Source organism: Crocuta crocuta, unplaced genomic scaffold (genome assembly GCF_008692635.1).
Source record: "Crocuta crocuta isolate KB4526 unplaced genomic scaffold, BGI_CrCroc_1.0 scaffold73, whole genome shotgun sequence".
NCBI lineage: Eukaryota > Metazoa > Chordata > Mammalia > Carnivora > Hyaenidae > Crocuta > Crocuta crocuta.
Genome location: NW_027529443.1, coordinates 430455 through 457295, shown reverse-complemented (window position 1 = coordinate 457295; position 26841 = coordinate 430455). Strand labels below are relative to the sequence as shown.

At 50.9% G+C, this 26841-nt stretch overlaps 3 protein-coding genes across 3 annotated transcripts; 1 reads left to right on the top strand and 2 right to left on the bottom strand.

The window, feature by feature from the left end:
• Positions 1 to 1188: 1188 nt before the first annotated feature.
• Positions 1189 to 6246, bottom strand: BCL7C (BAF chromatin remodeling complex subunit BCL7C). The gene is made up of 7 exons (XM_077760542.1): positions 6187 to 6246; positions 4718 to 4815; positions 4125 to 4203; positions 3697 to 3805; positions 3435 to 3596; positions 1944 to 2029; positions 1189 to 1384 (listed from the first exon to the last, which is right to left on the bottom strand). The coding sequence occupies exons 1-7, from the start codon at positions 6244 to 6246 to the stop codon at positions 1259 to 1261; spliced, it is 720 nt and encodes a 239-aa protein (XP_077616668.1). The 3' UTR covers positions 1189 to 1258.
• An 810-nt stretch (positions 6247 to 7056) lies between these two features.
• Positions 7057 to 10526, top strand: LOC144228514 (cardiotrophin-1-like). The gene is given in 4 exon segments (XM_077760332.1): positions 7057 to 7133; positions 8538 to 8656; positions 10192 to 10274; positions 10276 to 10526. Coding segments are annotated over 4 exon segments (387 nt in total). The 5' UTR covers positions 7057 to 7108; the 3' UTR covers positions 10436 to 10526.
• A 535-nt stretch (positions 10527 to 11061) lies between these two features.
• On the bottom strand, positions 11062 to 13917 carry LOC144228512 (cardiotrophin-2; the record flags this gene model as incomplete). Its single annotated transcript, XM_077760331.1, has 2 exons — positions 11062 to 12312; positions 13768 to 13917. Coding segments are annotated over 2 exons (609 nt in total), but the record flags the coding sequence as incomplete, so codon positions are not given.
• Positions 13918 to 26841: the final 12924 nt, after the last annotated feature.

The window sequence follows — 26841 nt, the reverse complement described above, 5'->3', positions numbered from 1 at the left end:
CCGGCTCCTCTGGCCAGCATTGGCTCAACTATTACAACGTCAGCTGCTATCAGGAAACATCCCTCCGTTTTTAAATAGTTCTTTAAAAGTTCCAGTTTGGTCCCTCTGAACCGGTCTCTTCCTTTGCTAAAAAAAAATAAAAGTAGGGCTAAGACCCCTGACTCTAACTCTTTCACAGGCACAGAGTGAGGGTGCCATACATTATTTGAAGGTTCCCGCAAGCCACTAGGGCAGACGAGGCCTTGTTATTGTCCCCATTGCTCAGATGAACAAACTAAGGCTCAGAGAGGGGAAACGGCTTGCATAGAGCCACACACCTGGTGAGTAACAGAGCCAGGGTTTGAACCAGGACTTCTGACTTCAGATCTACCACACTGAGGTTCATGTTTCACATGCCACCTCCTCAGAGAAGCCTTCCTGGATATCGCAGCACATTCATTTACTTGTTCATTCATCAAACAGTTGCTATAACTGCTCTATGCCCAACGTGGTGCTAGATGAGGCTGGGGACCAAGTTCTGCACTCAGGAACCCACAACGTAGTGCAACACACACACACAAACCAGCCATCCCAAACAGCCTGATAAATGTCTGCCGAGACAGAGGGGAGGAGGCACAGTGGGTGATGGAAGCCCAGAAGAAGTGAAACCGAGCTGGGGTGGTGGGGTGGTCAGGGAGGACTTCCTGGAGGAGGTAGTGATTGGGCTGAGGACAAGTAAGACTCAATGAGAAGTGTGGGCAGGGGTTCCGGTGGAGGAATGGCTAAGCAGAGGCAGGGAGGGGTACAATGCTGTAGCTTCTTGAGGGCAAGGAATGTGTTGGGTCATTTCAGACCCCAAAGTCCCTCGGACCTCTGTGTTCCTGTGTATGAATGGGAATCATGGTCCAGCTGCCCAGAGCTTTGGCAATTGCTGGGCCCAGGGGAGAGCTGAACAAGAAGAGGGGTCCTGGGATTCCCGGAGGAGGGCTGAAGGTCAGGAAGGGTCCGAGGTAAGGACAGGGCAGGGTGGAGGGAGTTCGGGGGAGGCAGGGTCCTGGTTCAAGCTCCCATTCCGTGTCTGACTCATGGTGTGACTATAGGAAGATCGTCTTTGAGCCTCAGTGGCTCCATCTGAGAAACAGAGCAAGGGGACAAAACTGTCTCCAAAGACCCTCCCCAGCCCTGACGGGGAAATGACATGACACAAAATTACAAAAGGGTCTTTATTTGTAAAAAGCCAAAGGGGCCCCTGGGGCGACAGGACAGGCAGGCCGGCTTCTCAGGGGTCAGGGGCATTTGGACAGATGCGCTTGAGTGGGGGGGCGCCCTCCGAGTCCTCTGTGTCACCCTGGGCTGCCTCGGGGACAGGTGGCACTGGCTCAAAGACGGGGTAAGCTTCGGGGGCCTGGAGAGGAAGGGCGGACAGGCGTGAGCTCCACCCAAACCCAGGAGTGCGGCCTCCTAGCCTCTGCCTTCTCCAGCGCCTCCACTCCACTCCCCTCCCGGGGCCTAGGAGTCTAGCCCTGGGCCGGGGACCCAGGAAGCAGATTAAGTGGGCACCGGAAACAACAACAGTAACATTATTTGGGGGGAAAGACGCGGATACTTGATATTTCTGGAAAATGCATCAAGGTAGTCCTTGTGGAAAAAGTCAGAAGTCTGTGGGGGACTCTCTTAAGCTAATTTTATAGTTTAAGATTAAAACAAAATAAAATACTTGGAGGAGCACCACGATCTTTTCAGGCTTTTAATGGTCTTAAATGAGTCCCGACCCAGCCCACAGGACTTGGTCTTAAAACACCCTTTCCTTTTCAGCCCCAAGAACCCAGCCTCTGACACTTGGGCTGTGTCTGAGGTCTACATATCCTGCCTGGACCTCAGCAGTGCAGCCCCCAAGCCTTTGGCTGCCCCAGAGCCCCCACTGCCTCCGAGACCCAGGAGTCCAGCCTTCTGGCTTCTCTCACCTCAGCCTCCAGCAATTCTGGAACAGGCTCCTCCTTGGTCAGCATTGGGGGTTCATCGGTGCTGCCCGCCGTTATGCCCCCAGGATCTGGAACATCAAGGTAACAGATATTCCCTGAGCAGCTGCTCCATGCCCCAGCACAGACCAGGGCTGTGGGACACCGGGGAGGGAGCTGGGCACCTGGCCGCAAGCCAGGAAGAGAACACAGGAAAGACATTTAAGTGACAGGTGAGTAAGATTTCATCGGGCAGACAAACGGGGAGGTGGAGCACATTTCAGGCAAACAGGACATATATTTAGTGAGTACAGATTCTGAAGTTGGACTCCTGGGTTCAAATCCTGACCTTGGGCAAGTGACTTAATTCCTCTGGGCCTCAGTTTCCCCATCTGTAACGTGGGGGTAATGATAGTAATCACCACATGGACAGCTGTGAGGATTGAGATAATACAGGTAAAGCCCTTAGTAAAGCATCTGGCACGTAGCAGGTGCTCAATAAATGCCCGTTATTGTTTTTATATTAGTAAAGGTTAGTAAAGGTGCACAAGAGCATGGCACAACCCAGACATAGCCCATATGCCCAAGTCATGCTATTCTTGGAAAGGAACAATGAGACCAGCAGGGATAGTTCAGGAAGGGCCCAGAGTGCCAAGTGGAGGAGTCAAGGGCCACAGGGAGCCATTGAAGACTCTGAGGCAGGAAAATGAGCCTGGCAAACTTGCACTTTAGAAAAAGTTGCTCTGGCAGCCGTGTAGAGGTGACTGGGGGAGAGGAGACCCATAAGGAGACTGGAGCCGGGTGGGGGTAAGAGATGGCTCTCGTAGAAAGGTAGACACATTTGGGAGGCGCTTCCGACCAGACGGGATTGTATGGAAGAGAGAGGAGCTGAGGAGGAATTATGCCCAAGATATGGGCTCACTGGCTGTTTGAGCTTGGGAAACTTCTCTGAGTTTCAGCTTCTCGCCTACATGAGGGGGTGATAACCCCCATAGGCTCATAGGATTAAATGACCTACAATACATTCAGAAGGGCATCTGGCACACAGTCAGAGCTCGACAGGTACGAGCTGTTCTTATCACTTATTAATCACCCTCGGGACTATCACTATTATTTACTCCTCAACAAATATTTATTGAGCACCTTCTATGTGTCCCACGTGTTCTCAGAATTCAGTAATGAACAAGATCAACGTGGGCCCAAGGTTCAGGAAGCTGACATGAGGGGGGAGTGGGGAGAGAAATCGGAGTAGTAAAAAATAAAATTTATGTGAAAATCTCAGACGGTGATTAGTTATCTAAAGACCCAAAGAAGCGGAAGGAATGAGACAGACAGTCGCTGGAGGTAGGATGGTGACTTTCTGCAGGAGTCAGGAAAGACCTCCAGGAGAGGGTAACACAGGAGGAGAGTAGGTATCGGTAGGGGTAAGCTGGTAGCTTCCACTTTGCAGAGGACAAGACTCAGGGGAGAGGGCTGTAGGGAGGCACCTGGTCCTACCTCTTTCTTGGCCCAGCCGTGGGGGCTGAGCATCCTCTGGGACCCCTTCTGGTTGTCCAGCAGGTGACACAGGGCGGCTGGGCTGAGGGGTGCCCCCAGGGCTGGGCTCAGTGCCCTTTTGCAGGGAGCCTTCCGAATGGAAACTCTGGTTACTGTTCTCATCTGTGGGAGCAAAAGCCAAGAGGGTTGGGCCTGAGGGCCCCAGTTCCCTCCCTCATCCACAGCCCACACCTCCCCCTGAAATCCCAGGATCCCTACATACCATTGAGATCCAGCAGGATGAGAGGGCCACCCCCTCGGGGACTGGCGCCCCTGCCCCGCCGCTCCCGGCCTCGAGATCTCTCTGCCCCACCACCTGCCCTCCGCCGCTCCTGGGGGTTAAAGGGGTAAGGGTCAGTGGCAGCTTTCCGGTTAGTGCTTGCAAAGCCCCCACTGTACAAATAAGGAAACTGAGGCACAGAAAAGCATGAGGTGACAGAGTGTGGCTCAGTGGGTTAGGTCTTGAACTCAGGGGTCTGAAGCAGGAAAAAGGGAGAAGGGGGGGTGGAGTTGCTAGTAATTGTTAACATCTGTCTTGGCTGCTGCATTTGAGGTCTCTGAGCGGGACTCGAGGTGGAGGCCAGGGTGGGGAGGGGCTCGCCTGAGGTTGCACAGATGAAGGAAGGGCCTGGTGTGGGAGAGCTTGCTCACCTCCTCCTGGGGGTCCACCACTGGCACCCACTTGAAGATACGAAGGGAAGTGTCGCCCACAGTCACCCAGCGCTTCTCCCTGTGGGAGGGTTGGGGGGACTGGGTCAGAGTTCTGAGGAGAGAGCCCCCCAGGAGCGGAACACATCTGGGGAGATCTGCAGAAGTAGGGGTGGAGCGGTTTTGCTAAGGGGGCATAATAAGAAGGAGAAAGTCCTGCAGACCCCAGGCCATACATGGGGGTGCCTCTAGAGAGAGAGTATGGCTCGGGACCATGGCTCTGCAGACCCCTGGGGTGTACAAGGGAGCAAGGCGAATAGGCCCGGCAGGGGACCACACCAATGAAGATCCTGGGCATACTTGAGGGAGGAGTGGCAAAGCTTTAGGGGGCGGGGCATGAATGAGGGCACGGCTCGGGAACACGCTTTGTAGACCCTAGGGTGTAGCCAGAAGGGGGACAGAGCCCTGTAGCTCCAGGGCGCAGCTGGGGCACACACCTAACACCTGGGGGCCACGGCTGGCGACGGGAGGGTAGACGCATGTGGGAGAGAAGTGGCCCCGCCAGGTACCGTCCCTGGCCCCGGGGCAGCGCTCACCATCTCCGGACCTTCTCGATGGTCGCCATCACCTTCTTGATGTCATCCTTGGCTCGGCTCCGGGTCTCGGCNGGGGGCGCCCGGACGCGCAGCGCCCCCTACCCGCCGCCAAAAGGGAGGGTTGGGGACAGCTCGGCGCCAGGACGCGCGCAGCTGGGCTGAGGCGGTGCGTTCAGACCACGTGGGCGCCGGGGCGCGCGAGGGGGTCACGGTCCCGGCGAGCTACGCGGGGGCGGCCCCGAATGCTGTGTGCAGAGTGTGTCCAGCCTCCCTTGGCTGTCACTCCCACACTGTCTTCCTCCAGCCAGCCATTCATTCAGCTGTCTATTCACCGACTGCCTATTCCCGGCCAGACGCTGCAAATATGAGTAGGTCTCCACCTACCAGAATGGCTAAAATGAGACCGACAGACCATATCAAGTGTAGACAAAGAAGTAAAGCAAGCAGAGCTCTCGTATTTCTGGGGGAGTGGAAATTGGTAGAGACGCTTTGGAAAACTGGCAGTTTTCTAGAGAAGCTGAACTCAATGATCCAGTAATTCTACTCCTAGGTCATCAACACCCAACAGAAATGCACAAGTATGAGCACGGAGAGGTGTGTACTGGAATGTTCATAGTGCTGTCGATAATGGCCTCAAACTAGAAACAGCCCATCAAGAGGAAAGTGGAAAATGAACTGTAGCCTATTCACACAGTGGATACAGCACAGTGATGTCATGCCGCACCCAACAGGGACAAGTCTCACGAAAGAAATCAAATACAACAGTACACACTGTATGATTCCTTTTATATGAAGTTCAAAACAGACAACTAATTTGTGGTGTGGTGTGGGATAGTGGTTCCGCTTAGGACTGAGGGGGGCTAAAAGGGAACTCTCGGACTGGTCATGTTCAGTTTCTTAGTCTGATGTTGGTCCCCACCCCCCAGCATGTTTACTCTGAATATGAACTGAACTGTACGCACTTTAGGATGTACGCACTTTTCCCTATGCATATTATACTTCAATTAAAAGTTTACTTAAAATGAGTGTGTTTAAGTTGATTTTATTTGAAGCTGTGTTTGCCAGCAGATATGACGTGTGTTGCTATGTGTGGGACTCTGGCCAGAGGGGTTAAGGTATAGGAAGGGTGATTATAACCAAATTTCTGGAGCCAAACTGCCCTGGGAAAATCCCAGCTCTGCTTGTCCAGTGACCTTAGACAACTCACTTATCTCTATTCCCTTGACTGTAACATGAGAGTAAGTTAATATGTAATGTAGCTCCTGGAACAATGCCTTGCACATAGTAAATGCCCAATAAATATTCGCTGTTAATGAGTGTGTGATTATGGCCCCTACCAACAGGTGGCTTCAATTGTACCTGCTATGGCCTCTACCAGTTAATGCCTTCTTTTATTCTGGCAATTATCTGCTTCTGGCAATATCCTCACAGATACACAGGCCTCCTTCCCAGTCCCTTCACTCACAAACCTGCTCTGGTCTCCCTATCAGACTGAGCTCTTCAGGGGCCAGAGACCAAGTATGGATCATCGCTGGGTCCCAGAACCCAGGGCAAGTAGGTGCTTGGGAACAATTTATGGGTATCAGGTCAGTGGGGTGGACATGTCGGTATGACCCCCACCCGTACCTGTCTCTTGTACCTGGTACGGGGATAAGCCCCATACCCCTCTTGTTCCTGGGTGAGAACGAAGGGTCTATATGCAGTAGATGTGTGTACGTCAGAGGAGTTCTCTTACTGAGCCTGGTACGGTGAAGTGAGGTGGTGTATCTGTTACACTCCTAGTAGGTGTGATAATGAGAGACAGATAATGTGTGTGTGTGAGAGAGAGAGAGAGAGACTGAGAGAGAGAGAGAGAGAGAGTATCTAAGATAGGCCAGGAGGTATTTGGGCAGGTGTGGCCCAAGCCTTAGGGCCCTCATCGCGGTTCCCTGCCTTTTCCCCAAACAGGAGGGAGGATCAGCACATTCCTGTCCTGCCAGCTCCACCCTTTCCTATCCCTCCCCACCCCCCATCCACCCATCCCCTATCCCCCAGAAGCTTTCTCGGAAAAGAAGCTCAGGCCCTAAGTCTTGCCCCAGGTCAGAGCCTGAGCCTCCTCCTCCCGACGGGACAGGGGCTGCCTCCGGGCCCCGGCACACCCAGCCTCAAGGTCTTAAATCCACCACGCAGACAACCTGCTAACCCCGCTCAGGCCCCTTTCCTGACCGAGCTGCGCAAGTAGGGAGCTGAGCTCAGAGCCAAGGAATCCTGCTTGGGGCGGGAGGAGGAGGGGGGGATTGTTTGGGGTCTGATCCCTGATTGGCTGCTCCCGGGCCACGCCCCTACCCCTTCCCCCTTCTCCCCCCTTCGGAAGGGGGGCGTGGAGGCAACGGGGATCAGCCAGGGGCCAGCATGAGCCGGAGGGAGGGAAGTCTGGGTAAGGGGCTGAAGGGCCGGATGCCGAGTGCCCGTGGGGAGCAGGGGTCTGAAGGGCTGGAAGCTGGGGTCAGGGTCCCAGCCACCCCCGGGTCCGGGAAGGGAGCGGCCTGAACTGGGGAGAGCAGGGCCCCGGTGTCAGGTAACGAGCGGGTGAGCTGTGGGTGAGCTGTGGGAAGGGACAAGAGCCAGAGTTTAGGGGAGGCCTGGGCTGTGCCTTCACAGGGACTTGGGCTCAGGGTTTCTAAATCATGGGTTCGAGTACACCCTGAGAGAGAGGACGGGGAGCTGGGGCTGGACGCCAGGGTCCTCTCTGAGTATTGGGAAAGAATAAGAGTTGGGGGCCAGAGGGAAAGATGGAGTTAGGGAAGGAAGTCTTTGGACCACAGGGGCTAGTGAGTAACAACAGGAGACGAAAGTTAAGGATAGGGACAGGCGGTGGGAAACTCAGGGTTAGGGTGAGGGGGCGGGGCGGGAGTTGCCGGGCCAGGACTGCAGTCCCCATCATGCCTTGGTACGCGCGCTGGGCATCTCGGGAAATGTAGTCATCCTTCCCGGGCTCCCCTCTCTAGCCTACGCTAGGAAAGGCAGGTATCTAGCTTTTTGCACAGGAGGTCCTTTGGGGAGGAAATGGGACTTCAGTCTCCCAATGTGTAGAATGGGCTTAAAGGAGCTTCCGACTTGAAATTCTGTGCTTCAGTGATGTTAAATTTCACCAACAATCACTGAGGTACGGAGATATGTGAAACTTACCCTCAAAGGGCTCCCAGACTGAGGCAGATTCACACAAATAAAGGAGCCATTTAAAAAACTACCTTGGAAGCATGAACAAATGGCCTAAAGTAAAAGAAAAAGTTAATTTAAGGGAGGGATGAATACAGAGGCTGCGCTGAGGAGGCAATATTTGAATTTGGCTTTAATAGGATTTCAACAGTGATTGGGGGTCAGAGAATACATTTCAGGTAGGACAACTGTTTGTGGCGAATGTCTGATGCCTCATTTACCATCAGTTGGAATGGGACAGAGCCTGTCTGGCTTAAAAGTTAGAAAATTCAGGGGCGCCTGGGTGGCGTAGTCGGTTAAGCGTCCGACTTTCTCTTAGGTCATGATCTCACGGTTCGTGGGTTCGAGCCCCGCGTCGGGCTCTGTGCTGACTGCCAGCTCAGAGCCTGGAGCCTATTTCAGAGTCTGTGACTCCCTCTCTCTCTGACCCTCCCCTGCTCACGCTGTCTCTCTCTCTCTCTCCTAGAAATAAATAAAAATATTTTTTAAAAAAATAATAAAAAATAAAAGTTAGAAAATTCAGAGCAGAGCTTCTGGATTCCAGAAGGAAGATCCAGCCTGGAAGAAGTGGTCAAGGAGCAGGGATTTGGGCTGCTCTCATTCCTCCCTTTTTTCCCACCAGAAGACCCACAGGCTGACTCCTCCATCTCACCCCTTCCCCACTTGGAGGCCAAGATCCGTCAGACACACAGCCTTGCCCGCCTCCTCACCAAATATGCTGAGCAGCTGCTCCAGGAATATGTGAGTGGGAATGGGGGTGGGGGTGCCCGAGGCCTGAGGAGTGGGGAGGTACAGGTCACAGAGGTTCCTGACCACCCATTTTTCCAGCCTCATTTCCCAGCTGCAGAAAACCGGGCTCCTGGCCACACAGCAAATTGGAGAACTGGACCCTCTCTGTGCCCCAAGTGCCCCTCTGTCTGCCTCAGCTTGGAGTTTCCCCCCACACTGCACTAAGACAGAGGCAGAGAGAGTAAAGAGAATTGAGTGAGTGAGTCAGGAAACCTAGGTTCTAGGCTCTCTGTGATCTTGTCACCTCACCTCTAAGGGCCTTGGTTTCCCCAACTATGAAAGGAGGCAGTTTAACACGATGAGTTGTAAACTCTTCTGCCTGTGCTCTGCAGAGAGATCAAGAAGGGGTTTCAACATGGGGCGAAAATTCCAGTCCAAGAGGGGACTTTTACAGAAGAAGGAAATCTGCCAACCTCTTTGGTTAGGCATAGGGCCCTGCCCAAGGAAGGAGGTTATTTCCACCAATTACTCTGGTATAGTGGAAGGAAGGTATAGTTTTGAATCAGATAGACTATAGGTCTGCTAACTTGCTGTGACCTTGGGCAGTACTGGTAACATGAAAAAAGAATGATGTAACAATTATGAAAGTGGGATAAGAGAACTAGCTTTGTAGTTGTATGAACTTTGGTTCAAAATCCAGCTCTGTCCTTTCCTAGATGGATGACCTAGGGCAAGTCAGTTTACCTCGTCAGCCTCAATATCCTCCATTATAAAATCAGCATCATCATAATCATCACACCCATTATTGGGAAGATTAGGAAATAGTGTTTAAAGCAGCAAACAGTGCCTGAACCAGAGACAAAATGTTAGCAAAAGATAAATGGTACAGTTGTAGCATGTTTACAGATTACAAATCTCCTTCATCTTTCATTTGTTCATTCACATGACAGTTATTCAGTGAGCCACTGCAGGTGCAGAGGTAGTGGAGGATGGGGAGAGAGAGAGAAACAGCCGGTTTTCTGCAGTATCTGTGATTCTCAGGAAATCCCTGGTAGAAGAAAAGGACAGGGAGCTGATCCATTTTACAGATGAGAAGAACGAGACTCAGAGAAGGGAACTGGTTTTGCATGAAACTGCACTGCTAGCAAGTGGTGGAGACAGGATTTGCACCCCGGTCTGAAAGATGGTGTTAATAAAAGAGCTAACGTTTATTGTGCCCTTCCAGTGGGCCAGGATCTGGAAGCATTTTACCATGATCCGAACTACCCTATGGAGCTGATACTGTTATCTCCATTTTAGAGATGAGGAAACAAAGGCACTGGTGTAAAGCCCACTTTTTTTGTGGTCGTGTTGTAGTATCAAACACAACCGTTGTGTTGGGAGGAATGTGTTATTTGCGAGGTGGGGAAACTAAGGCCCCAGAGAGAGAGAGAGAGAGAGAGAGAGAGGGAGGGATGGAGGGAGAGGAGTGGAGAGTGGAGAAATTCCGTCGCGGCGCCCCTCGTGGGGGGGCGGGGGGACCCCACCTGACTGCCGTGTCTCCGCAGGTGCAGCACCAGGGAGAACCCTTCGGGCTGCCCGGCTTCTCGCCCCCGCGGCTGCCAGTAGTCGGCCTGAGCGCCCCGGCCCGGGCCCGCCGCCGCTGCCGCCGCCGCCGCCACCGCCACCGCCACCGGCGCAGGCGTCTTCCCTGCCAAGGTTCTGGGGCTCCGCGTGTGCGGCCTCTACCACGAGTGGGTGAGCCGAACCGAGGGCGACCTGGGCCAGCTGGTGCCCAGTGGCCCGGCCTGAGCGCGGGGCTGCAGCTTGCTGTCACCCCCCTCCTCGTTCGTCTCTGTCAGTGCCTGATGAGCTCCGACTGCCTGCATCCCTCTGTCTCTGCCATCTCTCTGTGCTTTGTAAGCGCTCCGTGTCTCTTTCCCTGTCGGACTTCCTTGTGTCTGTGACGTCCCGTGTCCATCATTTTCTTGCTTTTCCCCTCTTCTCCGTCGCTTGGGCCTGCCTCCGTGTCTTGGTCTCCCCCTTCACCTGTCTCTGGGGGGAGCTCTCTTTGTTTCCCCTTTTCTCCATCTCTTGTCTTCTGTTGGCCCCATGTGAGCATGTGTACCTCGCAGTCTCATCTCAAGGAGGGGACACCTCATCAACTCTTTCCTTCAGTGCCTCTCTCTGTCCTTTCCTGGCCAGGGACCTGGCTGCCAGCCCTGGTGGGAGGGCTACTCCAGACAGATTTCAGCCACCTTCCCACATCACTCCCCTTGATGCACTCTCCCTCCTCCATCCTTGCTCTTTGGGTGAGCCCTGCTTGCTTTTCCGTTTGATGTCCTTCCCCTCCTTCACCTCATCTGCCCTACCCCCCTACCTCCCCCCCACCCCAAGCCAAATCTATGGAGAGAAAAAAAAAAAAATCAACACCTTACACGAGTTTTATTCCTGAGAATAAATTAATTTTTTGTAAATAAAATGTTTAAAAATAAAAAAGAACACTAAAGTTACCAGTATATATAGTTGTCGAAAATGGGGAGACACCTTTGAGGCGAATAGGATCCTTGGGGCACAACCTGGTTCCCCAGACATACCCAAAAGCCTCAGTATAAATAGGAGATTCGCAAACGCCCCCAGGCCAGGGATCTCATCTGTCACTCTAGAACAGGAAGTAGATGTGTCCCGAGCTGGAAACATCTATAGGAGTCCTTACTTTTTCAATTGGACTTCCATTGATCAGGAAGTGAAGTCCCTCAAGATGGAAAGTTGGAACAGTGGCTATAGTCAGGGAAATAGACTAGGGGAGGCAATGAACTCCAGCAAGAAGAGGAGACCTATACGCTCAGGAAGACCATAGCTTCATATAGGAAGTGAGGTAGAAACAAAAAGGCAGCCCCTGGACCTCCCCAAAATTACAGGAAGAGAAAGGTCTCAGGGAGAGCCCCAGCACTTCCTTCCACCCAAGATGGGGGCAGCCAGGACCACTGGATTGAAAGAAACCACAAAATGATACCCATAGAGTCTCACCCAGATCTGGGAAGGAGCCCATAGGACCTAGGCAGGAAAGGCCCAGGCAATAGACACTTGAGGCCTGGTTCCTAGGAAATATTCCCAAATAAACAAGCCCTGTCTGCTAGTCAAGATGTGTCCGTTAGCCAAGAAGCAAGGCAGGAGAGAGTCCATTGGGAAAAAAGTGTTGCAGCCTCTGACAGGAAGTCCTGCCTCCTCTATCCAGGGTATTTGGCCTTGAGCAGAGACAAGTCCCTCACAGCTCGGTCTGTCCAGTGGCCGTATTCCCGGGTCACGACATAGCCTCGACATTTCCTCTCAAAGGCTGAAGCTCCAAAGGCGACAACACCGAGAGTATCCTCTTCTGGGGGGATGGGCAGGCCCAGCGCAGTCATGATGGCAGCCATGTTGCCCAGTAGGCCTTGGGCCCTGAGTCTTGCAGCTCCGAGCTGAGCCAGTAGAATAGGACTGCCAGGGTTCAGGTCTCTCTGGTCATCTCCTACGAGCTGGAGGTGCTGGGTTAAGGCCAGGAAGGCCCCCTGGGCATGGCCCAGCCGCTCCCCATCATCCAGGGCATGCCAAGTCTTAAAGGAGACGGTGGCAGGAGGCAGGCTGCTGAGCTGAAGCTCAGGGGCTGAGAAGCCAGGGTCACTAAAAGGACTGCCCTGGTACTGGAGCTGCATGAGAAACAGACAGAATGGAATGAGGGGACTTAAGTGGTACTGACTTCACATCTGCCTTCTATAAGCCTGACATCTTCCCAGGGGGAGGGGTTAGTGGGATGTCCTAGCACAGACCCTGGGCTCTATTAGGTTCCGGTTTCAGGTACAAATTGTACAATTTTGAATCACGGCTTCAGTAATTCCCATGCGTCAGTATCATTGTGAAAATGATCAGAAGTAATATATATAAAGCACTTAGCCCACCACCTGGCATACAATAAGGGCACAATAAGCCACTATATTACATTAATATCATGACACTATGATTATGTTATTTATTATACTATTTTCAGTCTAAATATATCATTGGCAATGTAGTTATAGTCTATATGTATCTTTATAGCATTTAGTTTATGCTTATTAATTTTATCATAATCATTAATAAACAATTGTTAACATTATTCAATTTAGTCGAGTGCCTTCTCTAATAAAGTTCTTGCCGCCATAAACTTAGACCCACAGAATCTTAGTGCACACTGATAAATCCCCAAATTGATAGCCTCCCTAGTCCTCCATCACTATTTTACAGGTGGAGAAACTGAGGCTCAGGGTGCCCAAAGCTACCCAGGGAATGGCAGCAGCTAGGGGACCCGAAACTAGATTTAGTAACTTCATGTGGGCCTGGAATATTGCACAGGGGAGGAGTCACAAATCCTAGGGCCTCCGGGAACCAGGTGGATTGTGTAACTGGAGGAAGAAGGCAGAGCCAAGATGGGGTGAGGAAGGGCCAGGAGGGTCCCTGTGCCTGTTTTAGACAGGCGGTCATGTTCAAAATTTGAACAAGTATTTCACGGCTCAAACAGAAAACATCTGTTAGGTCAGATTCAGCTAGCAGGATGCTGCTAGTTTGAACTTATAGACAGTGTGGGGGTGGTGCGGGAGGATTGGCACTGCCAGTGATTAGCTGTGTGACCTTAGGCAAATTATTCACCCTCTCTAAAACTCAGTTTCCTTATCTGTAAAGTGGATTCTAATTCTCTTTCTCAGAACTGTTTGAAGAATCAGCAAGATAACGGGCTGAGTGCGCAGCATAGCACGTGGCTCAAGTAAGTACCTAGCACGTGGTGATTGTAGGAACAATTATGACCCTGTAAAGCCTTTCTCTGTATGTGCTGTCTTTGAATCTTGTTAACAGTCCTGAAAGTCTGCAGAAGCAGGGTCACAATTCCATTTCGCAGATGAGGAAGCTGAGACCCACCGAGAGAGAGAGAGAGAGGGAAGGAATGACTGGCCCAAGGTCACCAGCCACCAGTGACAGTGTTTGAGTGAGTCTAGTTGACAGAGCGCCTGTACCCTCAGACTCATGGTGGAGCCTTCTCCTGGACTTGCTCTGCTTCTCCTACTTAGGGCTGGGTCAGGAGGTCAGTTTCCCCCTCCCTTCATCCCCTGATTGTCCCCAGTGTCACTCACGTAAGTCTGCAGCAATGTTGACGTATTCTTCTGCATGTAGAGGGCCAGGCTGTAGGCTTGACTGATGGGCTCAGCTGGGGAAATGGGGGCCCCCGGCCTGAGGGGTGGCAGCAGCAGCGTCAGCAGGCAGAGGGGGGCTGCCAGAGGAAATCGGAGGTCAGATCACATTCCTGAGCCTACCTGCTGGTTCATTCATTCATTCTTTCTTTTTTTTTTATATTTTTATTTATTTCTAGGAGAGAGAGAGAGAGAGACAGCGTGAGCAGGGGAGGGTCAGAGAGAGAGGGAGACACAGATTCTGAAATAGGCTCCAGGCTCTGAGCTGGCAGTCAGCACAGAGCCCGACGCGGGGCTCGAACCCACGAACCGCGAGATCGTGACCTAAGCGAAAGTCAGACGCTTAACCAACTAAGCCACCCAGGCGCCCCCATTCTTTCTTTTTTTCTTAATGTTTATTTATTTATTTTGAGAGAGAGCAGAGGAAGGGCAAAGAGAGAGGGAGAGAGAACCCAAACAGGTTCTACCCTGTCAGTGCAGAGCCTGACGTGGGGCTTGAACTCCCGAACCATGAGATCATGACCTAAGCTGAAATCAGGAGTCAGACGCTTAACCAACTGAGCCACCCAGGTGCCCCGGTTCATTCATTCTTTGTAACAATTCCTCAAGTGGCCACAGACTTTGTAGCCTGCAACAGCCTTGTGTATCCAAGTCTGGGCAGAATCACCCTGTAAATAGATTATTTCCAGCCAGAACATTCCCCTGAACTCCAGACCCATGTGTTCACCTTCCTGCTTGACACTTTCCCTTGGATATTAATAAGATTCTCAACTCAAAATATCTAATACTCACTCTCGATTCCCCTTCTAGCCTCTTCCCCTAGTTTTCCCCATTTGAGCCAAAGCCGCTTCTGTTCTTCCAGTTGCTCAGGTCAAAACATGGAGTCCCCTCTTTGATGCCTCATTCTCTCTTGCTCTCCACATTCACCCCCACGGTAAATCCTATAGAATCTGTCCTTAAAAGGTAGCCAGTGCAGGTCTGTGTTTCTTGATCTGAGTGCTCATGACGAGGATATGATCACTTTGTGAAAACTTCATCGAGCTGTACACTTAATGAGTTGTACACCTTTCTATTTGTTATTTTCAATAAAAAGTTTTAAAACTTGAAAAGATGTATCCAGCATCCACTTCCTTTTCCCTCCTTCCATTGCTACCACCTGAGTCCCAGCCACCAGCACTTCTCACCTGGACTATTATAGCAGCCTCACCCCTGGTCTCTGCTTTCACCCTTAGTTTCCACCCCCCAACTCCCTCAGTCCAACTAAATCCCTCCTCTCTCTGCCTGAACGCTCCCTCTGCTCCCACCTTACACAGTGAAAGTGTGTAAGGCAAAGCCCCGTGGCCTACAAGGCTAACCCTCCGTATAGGCTTCCCACCTGCTCTACAGGATTCCCCCTCAGGCCTTGGCCCTTGCTGGGGCCACAGGACCACCCCCAAACCTTCCCAAGGCTGGCTCCGTCTTGTTCTTCAGGCCTCAATTCAGATAAGCTGTCCTGACTGCATCCCAAAAGCCCCTTCCTCTCCCTGATTTATGGTCTTCAGAGATTTGCTATTTCATTTATTTCTTTGTCTACTTGATTGTTTCTGTCTCTCCCCCTAGAATGGTGGCTCCAGGAAAGGAGAAACTTCCCCTGGTTCATTTGCTGCTGGTCCCAGCACCTAGCACAGAGCTTAATAAATAATTGGTGAATGAATGAATGCTGCCATGAACATCCTTACCCCAGGCTCTTTGGGCACTTTTCAAAGTGGGAATATCTGGATTGGAGGATGCGCTCATTTTAAATTTGAGGAAATGCTGCAAATTGTTCCTCTAAAGGGTAGGCCCAGTTATGTTCCCAGTGTGAGGTTCGGGGAGGAGAGGAATTACCTAAGGTCACCAGGAGGAAGCAAGGGAGGGGAGAGGCCTCCTTTGTTCCCCTTTCTGCATTCCCGAGTTCCCTAAATTCAGACCTTAAGGGAAGAGAAGACTGAAAGTGAAGGCCCATTCATTCATCCATTCATTCAACAAACTTGGGACATGGCACTCACCTGTGATCACACAGCCATTATAATTTCCTTACTTAGGCCTTGTAGCATCTGTCTATAGAATGAAATCTCCATGAGACCATAGATTTTTGTCTGTTCACTGCTGTGTCCCCAAATGCTTAGAAAACTACCCAGCACATAATAGGCGTTCAATAAATATCTCTTGAATGAAGTAATGAATGATGAATGAAGCCTTCTGCATGTAAGGATTTGGAGGTTCCTAGCATGCAGACAGCCAGGGCAGGAGTCATATGGGCAGAGGGCCAGTGAGTACCCCCTTCCCTCCTGCTCTCTAGACCCTGGCACTCCCCCTCACTCACCTAGCAGACAGCTCATGCTCTCTCCTTGGTTCCTTCCTTTCTCCAGTCTCTGGGTTCTTCTGGTGCACCTGTCCGCCTGCCCCTCGGGTGGCTTTATACCTGGGCTGAGCCCTGAGGCCGCCCAAGAGGGAGTCACACCCTGGAGGGTGTGTGTGTCAGGGGCGCAGGTGCAGAAGCCCCAGAAGCAAGGGACAGGCAGAGAAGGGGACACTGAGGTGACACCCTAGTCCCCTACAACCCCCAAACTCAACCTTAAACCCTGGTGGCTGGGAGGGAGGGGTCAAAGGCAGGGAGGGGATTATCGGGGGGGACAAAGGGGCCGCCCTGCTCCCTGCTGCTCCGCACGTCCTGGGATCCAGTTTCTCTTGAGGAGGCGGCCTCCTGCCCCGCCCCACGGGGACCGTGCATTGGGCATTGAGCCCCGGCTCCCCCACTCCGAGGAGTTTGGAAAAGGCATGGGAGTGGTAGCACGTGAGCAGCACCCAGGTACACCCTTAGACACAGGGTCACGTGCACGTCTACGCACAGGCTGGCACATGAGCACACGCCAGACGTGTGAGCACACTTGCCTACGTTCATTCTTTTAAGTACGTGTGCTGTGTGCTGCTCCCTGTTCCAGTGCTCGGATAGGACCGGAACACGTCCAACAAAACCCTCTGCCCTCAGGGAGCTGACACTCTAATGGACGTGCCTACACGTATACTGAATCACACACACCCTGCCAGGCCTACACATGTTACACAGGGAGAGTCTGACACACAAGTGCAGATGTGTCCGTAAAGATGCATGCAGACAGGTGAACACATAGCCACACCCAGGGGCCCTGCCAGAGGCATGTGTGCGGAGCAGACATGTACAGATACGGGGTGTTCACACACCATAGTCACGTGTGTGCACACAGACACACATGCAGCAGGAGGTCCTATGTCCTGAGATCTAGCCACATTTTAGTCTCTGCTGTTCTGGAAGATCTTGGGCCAGTGGCTGCCCTCTGCCCAAACACAGCACATAACAGATACATTAGACACACACCTAAGACCCTTTCTAGCTGGGGAAGCCTTGTGGCAGAGAGTGGTATGGGGAGACAGGTGCTGGGTTCTGGTCCTTCTTCAGAGCTTTCCCAGTCTCTCCATAAGGGAGCATTGTTCAGTTCTCAGCGCCTGCCCACCCTCTAGGTCAGAGTGCTCAGGCAGACCCCTACCCTGCTTTTATCCAGTCAGGGGATGGAATATTGCTCTACCTTCTTCCCTAGTCTGGAGGAAAAAGGCCCATACCCTTCTTGCAAAGGCAGGAGATACATCTGTTCATTCATCCATCCTGTATACATTCAATCAGCAGATACTGATGGAACCTCTACTGTGTGCTGGTACCAGGGCGAATCATAAAATGGCCCTGCCTCACAGGGTGCACAGCCCAGAATTCACAACAACCATGTGAACTGATAAAAAAAAAAAAAATTTTTTTTCCTGAAGCAACAAAGTGCTAAGAAGAAGCCAAAATAGGTTGATGTGATTAGTTTGGGGGGAGAGGGGTGAGGAGATTTAGATAAGGAGCCTGAGGCTCAGAGAGGGACAGCTACTTACCCAGAGTCACACAGCAAGGCCAGAATAGATCCTAGACTCCTGCCCCCCAGCTTGGGTCCTTTCTGGGTTGTCCCCTCGGACCTGTGAGCTGAAAGAGGGAGGAGGTGGAAGGAAAGATGGGCTCTGAGGTGGGGGATCCTAAATCGGGTCTCAGAGGCCAGGAGCTGCCAGGGCTGCCAGAAGGGGCCTGTGCTAGGCAGACAGTGATGTCAGGGGATTAGCCTAGGCCCTTTGAGTGGGTGCACTGAGGCGTAGGCCAGGCCAGGTAATGAAGGGGGAGGTGGCAGAGGAGGAGGGTAGGCTGGGAGGAGGGAAGAGGAAGGCAGATACTCGATCTGGTGCTATTCACAGGTGGACGGTGGACGTGGGGCTGGGCCTCACCGGAGAGGGCAGGCTCACCCTCACCTGACCCTATCATGTCCTGCTTCTCTTGAGGGCTTCACTTTCTCTCTTGACCCCTAGGTTCCCTTCGCAGCTGCAGGAACTGGCCCCCACTCCAGGCCCAGCTTTATCCCAAGGCGTCTGTCTTGGCAAAGGTCATCAGCTCTGCCACCCTGTCCGGACCCACCTCATGGGCCATCTGTGTCCATCTCTGTTTTGGTCTCGCCAAAAGCTGCTGCCCGGGGATCACTCCCCCCACCCCACCCCCGCAACTTAGGAGCCAGCAGACTTGGGTGCGAGTTCTGCCTTTGTCCGTCATCAGCTGGGGCCACCCCCTAACCTCTCTGAGCCTCAGTTTCTTTCCTCATCTGCAAACTGGGTAAAAATTCCCTCTACCCAGGGTCTCGCTGCCCCCACCCACCAAGTGCCTTGACCTCTGCTCCTCCCAGGCCACCAAGGGTTACTCCAATGGCACATAAAGCCTCCAACCAGTGGCAAAAGCCTTGATGCTGCACAACCCCATGTTTGGAGGCCAGTCCTCACAGGGCATACATATGTTCCCAAGGATCCCTTTCCCAGGACACTCAAGCATGACCCCAGTGTCATCCAGCAGGTCATATCATGAGACCCATTCAGAGCAAATAAATGTGAACTTCAGACCAGATCCTCACCCTGACCCCAATAGTAAGCCCACCCCCATTTGCACCCCTACCTCTCCAGGCAAAGAGAACAGCAAGTATAACAGTCCTCAGATGGGACAGTTTTCAGGAACAATCAAGGCCAGCAGAGAGAGCAGAGAGACTGGTGGTTGGTGAGGTAGGACAGGCTGGGGAGAGCAAGAGTCACCTTGCCCTCTCCCACCATCTCCACATCTCCCTTGATTCCTCCATGGCCTCAGGCCACAGTCCAAACTCTGCAGCCTGCCCTTCGAGGCCTGCAATCCCCTAGTTCCTGGGCAGCCTTGCGACTCACTTCTTGCTTCCCCCACATACTGCCTCTGCCCTGCAACCTACTTATAGGGCCGCTCAACACCAGGCCTTCCCTAGATAATCCTCCGTGTATAGAGAGCTCTCCCGCTCCTCCTTCACCAACACAATCTCCTATTTTAACCTTCGACTCGGGTTTTACCCCCTCTGGGAGGCTTTCCCTGTCTCCTCTGGTCCCTCCGGATATCCACAGGCGCCCAGTTTCCGCTTTCCATTTACTGATCACCATATGTTGTAGTTCTTGGTCTCCCAATCTGTCTCCCCAGTGTGACAGGAGGCAGGGACTTGTCAGCTCTGCAGCCCCAGCACCAGGCCATGTACAAAGGAGGCGCCTCAGTGAGTGTCCGGTGAAGGAAGACAAACGTAACAGTTCCAGCTAGTGGCTCGGCAAAGCTGAGCCAAGGAGGCTGGTCTACCGAGAAGGGCATCTGATCTCTCGGAGCAGCCAAGTCAGCGCCTCATCCTAATGGGGTGGCTGGACGGCGGGGTGTTGAGGGCTCTTGGAAGAGAGGCCCCCAGTGCAGGGATCATTGGGGTGAGGAGCGCAGCCCGCTCTGTTCAAACCCCAAGGCCCTCTGCAGCACTGTTCCAGAGCCCAGCTTGTAGCCGGGGAGGCTGGGCGCCTGTCCTGGGGCCCGCAGCCTGGCAGCTCAGCCTCATCGTCTCCAACGTTTCTCCAGCGCTTCCGAGGGGCCTGGTGTTGTTCGAGGCCCTTCTGTACACTACCTCGTGCTTCCTTTACAGAGCCCCATGGAGTGGATACTACTGTCTTCCCATTTCACAGATGAGGAGATTAAGGCACAGCAAAGTTAACTGATCACCTCAGGGTCATATGGTTAGCAGGGAGCAGTGCTAGGATTTGAAGCCAGGCTCCAGAGCCAGGGCTCTTTATTATTTTCATCACCTACAATCTCTGAGGCTTGCCACTTTACAGTTCATGAGCCTTCCCCACAGCCTCTGTTTCCCTTCAGGGTTATCTGACAAGGGCTGGCAACCCATTTTGAAAATGAGATCCAGGAAGGAATGACATGAGAAGGTGAGAAAGAAAAGAATCCTATTTTTTATCAGTCACTCTATACCTAGACATTATCTCCCGTAATCCTTGTAACAACCCTGGGAAATAGGTTTTATGGTTACTAATGAGGTTTAGAGGGGTTCAGTGACTTGCCAGGATCAGACAGAGAATGAATTGTACACACCTTGAACTCAGGACTGGCTCCAATGTTTGGGCTATTCCCCAGATGACTCTCCTTTGCTGTCCCAATACCTGCACCACCAGCTGTCCCCATGCTGGTTGGACACCATGATGGCCAAGTGACAGACACAGATCCACTGGTGACCTGCCTGTATGTCGTAACCCAGTCCCACCCAAGTCGTTGGCAACATCTGCAATCCAGCCAAACTTGGCCTTTGCTTCCTGAACAGACCTAGGCTTCGGGAGGAGGGCCAGGTGAAGAGGCGTAACAAGTGGTGTTTTAGGAGTAGAGTTTGATGGGCGATTAGGATTAGGGTGTTTCTCCACTGGGAAAAAGTAGAGAGCCAGCAGAGCTGTCCTATGCTCAGCAGTTGTATATTGAATCTTCACTGTGTGACCTTAATTTCCCAAAGAAGTAACACATAAACAGGGTCTAGTCAAATGTTCAGACTCTACCAAATAAGAAAAACTACCCCAAAGTCTATTATCTTAAACACTATGTGACAGAGATGTGGAACTGGACAAGTAGGCCAATGGAACAGAACAGAAAAACCAGGAATAGACCCATGTATACATAGGAATACAGGCTATGATAAAAGGGGCATTTAAAATAGGGGGGGGACCTGGGTGGCTCAGTCCGGCTTCAGCTCAGGTCATGATCTCGTGGTTGACAAGTTGGAGCCCCGTGTTGGGCTCTGTGCTGACAGCCAGCTCAGAGCCTGGAGCCTGTTTCGGATTCTGTGTCTCCCTCTCTCTCTGACCCTCCCTTGCTCACGCTGTCTCTATCTCTCTCAAAAATAAAATAAAACACTAATTTTTTTTTTAAACACATTTAAAGCCTAAGGACTGGGCACCCAGGTGGCTCAGTTGGTTAAGTATCTGATTCTTCATTTTGGCTCAGGTCATGATCTCATAGTTCATGGGTTCCAGCCCCACATTGGGCTCTGTGTTGACAGTGTAATGCCTGCTTGGGATTCTCTCTCTCCCTCTCTCTCTGTCTGTCCCTCCCCCACCCCTTGTGCTCGCTCACAATTACCTAACTTAAAAAATATAAATAAATAAATACATACATAAAAGTAACAGGACTAGGTGACTTCCTGCCACATTAGCCATTGCAAGTTAATTCTTAATGTTCCTCTCACTGTTTTTCCCTATATCCACATTTTTGTTATATTACTAGTTTTAGTTTTTTTAAATATTTATAACATTTATGGTATATTCTATTCTGTAACCTTAATTTCCTTAATTGTTTAGTCTTGGACTGATTAAAATATTTCTAATGGCAATCAATGATTTTTTATGTGGACTCATCTCTTGGTTTAACTAGATTTTATCTTCAAATAGCTTTTTTCAAGAAAAGAGCATGCCCTTTCTATCTTACCTGGAAAGGAATCCACTCTGCATTGCCCCTAGTTCTCACACTAACTTAAGGAAAATCTTTTTTAAAATTTTAAGGTTTTAATTGTGGTAAAAAAATATAGATATTTATGTGTATATATATATATGCATATATACATATAATTTAGCACCTTTTTAAAAAATGCTTATTTATTTATTTTTGAGAGAGAAAGAGAGAGCACGTGAGCACAAGCAGGGGAAGGGCACAGAGAGAGAGGGAGACACAGAATCTGAAGCAGGCTCCAGGCTCTGAGCCGTCAGTGCAGAGCCCAATGTGAGGCCCGAACCCACAAACCGCAAGATTATGACCTGAGCTGAAGTAGGACACTTAACTGACTGAGCCACCCAGGCACCCCTAAAATTTAGCATCTTAAAAAGGGAACCTTTTAAGGGTGCCTGGATGGTTCAGCTGGTAGAGCATGCGACTCTTGATCTCTGGGTCATGAGTGTCAGTCTCATATTGGGCACAGAGCTTACATTTTAAAAAGGTGGGGAGAGGCGCCTGGGTGGCTCAGTCAGTTAAGTGTCCGATTTTGGCTCAGGTCATGATCTCACTGTTCATGAGTTCGAGCCCCACATCAGACTCTGCTGACAGCTCAGAGCCTGGAAACTACTTTGGATTCTGTGTCTCCCTCTCTCTCTGCCCTCCCCCCGCTTATGCTCTCTTTCTCTTTCTCAAGAATAAATAAACATTTTTAAAAAATGAAAAAAAAAGGGTGGGGACTCTTACTATGTCCTGAGCCCTTGGTGCAGGAACCCACTTAGAGCATAGATTCTCACTCCCAAATGGAAGGGAACAGCTGCAAAAAGAAATGTCATATTATCTACATGATAAATTTGAAGAGGCTCGGGGAGAAATTTCTATCGGTAGTCCATGCTACATGATAATCCATGCTACCAGGAGAAACTCAGCTTACTGTTGACATCAGATTCTCTGGGAACACTAGCAAGAGCTCTACTGAAGGTTTCTTTTTTTTTTTTTTAATTTTTTTAATTTTTTTTTTTTATTTATTTCTAGGAGAGAGAGAGAGAGACAGGGTGAGCAGGGGAGGGTCAGAGAGAGAGGGAGTCACAGACTGAAACAGGCTCCAGGCTCTGAGCTGGCAGTCAGCACACAGCCCGACGCGGGGCTCGAACCCACGAACCGCGAGATCGTGACCTAAGCAAAAGTCGGAAGCTCAACCAACTAAGCCACCCAGGCGCCCCTCTACTGAAGGTTTCTGTGGCCACCTGAAGCCACACCCATGGCTGAGCATTTCACTTCTGGGATCTTCACTAATCAGATCCAGGCAGCCTTTGGGGCACCTTGCTTTCTGTGATGATTGATCCCAGGGATGACCATCAACCTCTCACAGAGGCATTTTCTGTTCACTTGTCCACTATAGTTCAATGTATATCAGACTCCTCCCTACTTCACATGGACGTTGCCAAACCGTAAGACAGCAAGAGTTCACTTGTTACCTTGTACTGAGTGTTTGCCCAGAAAATCCTCTGTATGGTGACACCAGCTTTCCCTAGGACCCTTAAGAAGCTGTATTTGGCATTGAGGTTGCTCACAAGTATCCCAGTTCTTCTTTCAGGCATGTGGAGAGATCTTTTTTCTGCCCCTTTGAAGTTAGGTAAGGTTATGGACTGGTCAATACAACGTGAGCAGAACTGTCACATGGAGTCACATCAAGATGGAACCTGTTTCCGGAGCGCCTGGGTGGCTCAGTCGGTTAAGCGTCCAACTTCAGCTCAGGTCATGATCTCACAGTTTGTGGGTTCGAGCCCCGCATAGGGCTCTGTGCTGACAGCAAGCTCAGAGCCTGGATCCTGCTTCAGATTCTGTATCTCCCTCTCTCCCTGACCTTCCCCTGCTCACACTGTCTCTCTCTCTTGGAAATAAATAAAAAATTAAAAAAAAAAAAAAGATGGAGCCTGTTTCCTGAGAGACTAGAATGAGCAGACTGCCCTCCCCCCCGGCTAGATATGCAGAATGAGCAAGAAACAGACCATTGTTATAAGCCACCAAACTTGGGCATCATTTATTACTACAATATAACCTAGTCTATCCTGGCTGATGTGGAAGCAATGAATGTTTATAGAGATCCAGAAGAGATACGGAAGGAAGAGCAGCCACTGCTCAAAAGGAACCTCAGGATAAATGGGCTGCTCCAGCTCCTGAATTCAATGCAAGGTTGCAGAGAGTTCTGAAAGCACACAGGTGCCCTCCTTTCCTTTTTAGCAGTTCCCCACTAGAGACTGAGTGGTCCGACCTGCTTCCAAAACTGGTCTGTAGTCCTATAGGCTAGGTCCTCAGAAAGGAAAACACCACCACTGAGTGGTCTTAAGTCGTTCTTGCAAAGTGGCTTATACAAAATGCATAAATAAGGTTGACAGAAAATAACCATCACTTTTGTACAAATGAAAAGGGGCTCATGAGTGCCGTATTCCTTGAGTTCACTGAGTTTTGAAATCTGTCATCTTTTTTTTTTTTAAACATTTATTCACTTTTGAGAATGAGAGAGAGCATGAGCAGGGGAGGGGCAGACAGAGAGGGAGACAGAGAATCAAAAGCAGGCTCGAGGCTCTGAGCTGTCAGCACAGAGCCTGACACGGGGCTCCAAGTCGCAAACCATGAGATCATGACCCAAGGGGAATCCGACGCTTAACCGCCTGAGCCACCCAGGCGCCCCTTGAGGTTTATCATCTTTATATTTTAATGTCAACGTAGTTGAATTATAGTATTTTCAACTCATGTAAATATTTACAACCATGTAAATATCTGCTCATGGTAAAAATGTCAAACTGTAGGGGCGCCTGGGTGGCTTAGTCGGTTAAGTGTCCGACTTTCGCTCAGGTCATGATCTCGCGGTTCGTGGGTTTGAGCCCCGCATCGGGCTCTGTGCTGACTGCCAGCTCAGAGCCTGGAGCCTGTTTCAGTCTGTGACTCCCTCTCTCTCTGACCCTCCCCTGCTCACGCTGTCTCTCTCTCTCTCTCTCCTAGAAATAAATAAAACATTAAAAAAAAAAGTCTTCCTATATCTTATATATGCAATCTCACTCTGCCACCCCCCTACCCACCCAGCTGTGGGCGCACGCACAGAGCCTGGCACTGCGGTGCTATACATACAGTATAAGGAATGGCCTTGACCCTAAGTAGGCTCGTTCTGGTTGTCTCAGTGAATGGAGTGGGCCCGATAATGTTTATGTTCGGACTGAAGCAAGCGGGGAGAGGACTGTGCTGCACTGGGGAGCACACGTCTTATCCAAAGCGACAGCCTTTTGCTCAGGCCCAGTCATCGTTTCTTGTTCAAAGAACAGAGACTGAGCGTGGCTACATTTCAGGATTTCAAGTGAAAATGGAAATCCATTTTTGCAGGAGAGATTTGTTGTTGCTATGCCAAACTAAGCACACACATTTGGCTGGATTTGATCAGTTTGTGGATGTTGCAGTAGTCCTTAGGATGGGCTCTGGATTTCTGGGTTTGAATCCTGGCTCTACAGCTCATCAGTCTGGGCCCTAGTTTCCTCATCTATAAAATGGGATTCTACCTCATTCGATTCTTCTCAGGATCAAATAAGATGCTGAGAGCACTTAATAACATGTGAGGTGAACACCTCATAAGGCTTACAACGTAGCGAAAGAGTCAATAAATGAACTTCATGTGGGAATTGCAGGAAGACTTCACTGGGACAGTGGCATTTTTTAATTTAATTTAATTTTAATTTAATTTATTGAAAAGTTTTTTTAAAATGTTTTTCATTTCTGAGAGAGAGAGAGAGACAGCGTAAGCAGGGGAGGGTCAGAGAGAGAGGGAGATACAGAATCTGAAGCAGGCTCTAGGCTCTGAGCTAGCTGTCGGCACAGAGCCTACGCGGGGCTCGAACCCACAAAGATCATGACCTGAGCCGAAGTCGGACGCTTAACCGGCTGAGCCACCCAAGCACCTCTGTATTATTATTATTTTTTAACTATCAAAGTATAGATTCAGTCAGAGACAGTGGCATTTAAACAGAAACCTGAAGAATGAATAGTTAATTGGGTAGAAAAGTAGGAAAGAAGGGGAAGGAAATAACAGGCGGTGGGAAAAACCTGTGAGAAATCCCTAAACAATCATGCAAGCCAACGCTAAAGCAGTGAGGACATAGAGGAGACAATCTTCTGAAGCCAAGGATTTCCTGACAAAGGGGTAACTGCAAGGAGCGCTTCAGTTCAGCCTGAAGGAGTCCCTGCAAACTTAAGACTTCACAGTACTGTGGCCGCTGTTAACTTCCGGACAGAAAAACCACACACACCAGGTCTTCCGCAGGGCTCTCTAACCCTCTTGTTTCAAATAGAGAAGAGAGAGGGGGCAAGGGTGAGGCCTTGGGGTCAGAAATGAGTAGTTTTCCAGGCAGAGGAGGAAGATTGAGAAGGCGGATAAGAAGGCACAAAGGTGGGAAGCAACCCTATCTGCTCTGGCAGCTGAGATGTCTAGAGGGATGCCTTCAAGGCTGCCTGGGCTCTATCCAGAACCTGCAGCCTCAGGTTGAGGAATCTGGCCGGCTGCAGGATCTCAGTCAAATGGAGAATGGGCGCCCCCTGGGAGCAGTGTTCGGTAGTGGACGCTGGCGACTCAAGATGAAGGGGGCGGGGAGAGGAGGGGGTGCGGCTCAAGATGGGGTAGACTGCCTGCCACAGTTTTCCTCTCACCGGAGCTGACCTTTTGGCATGATGGATTCCTGGGATCCCAGAAAAGCTGGGCAGGATGGGACCTCGAAAAAGGAACTACCAACACGTGCCCCGTGTCAGGCCCTGAGCTGGGCGCTTTCCTGAACTGTGTCCTAATACACCTAACTCTACTTGGAGATAGGTATCCTTATCCCCATTTTTCAGATAAGCAAACCAAGGTTTGGTGACTTCCCAAGGAGGGGCGGGGATTTTGTATGATTCCATTTACCCTGGAGTCCTCAAGACTTGGAAGATACCTACTCCATGAGGTTTGGGGGAAGAAGCATAGGGTGTGAGGCACCCAAGCTTTCCAAGGGACAACAGCATGATGGTACTTTCGGCGAGAACCACGCCTCCCTTGTCGCGACAATACTGAATACTGTTGCTTTCCTTGTAAGAGCCTCACCATCAAATAGGAAGTCCTTGCCACGGGA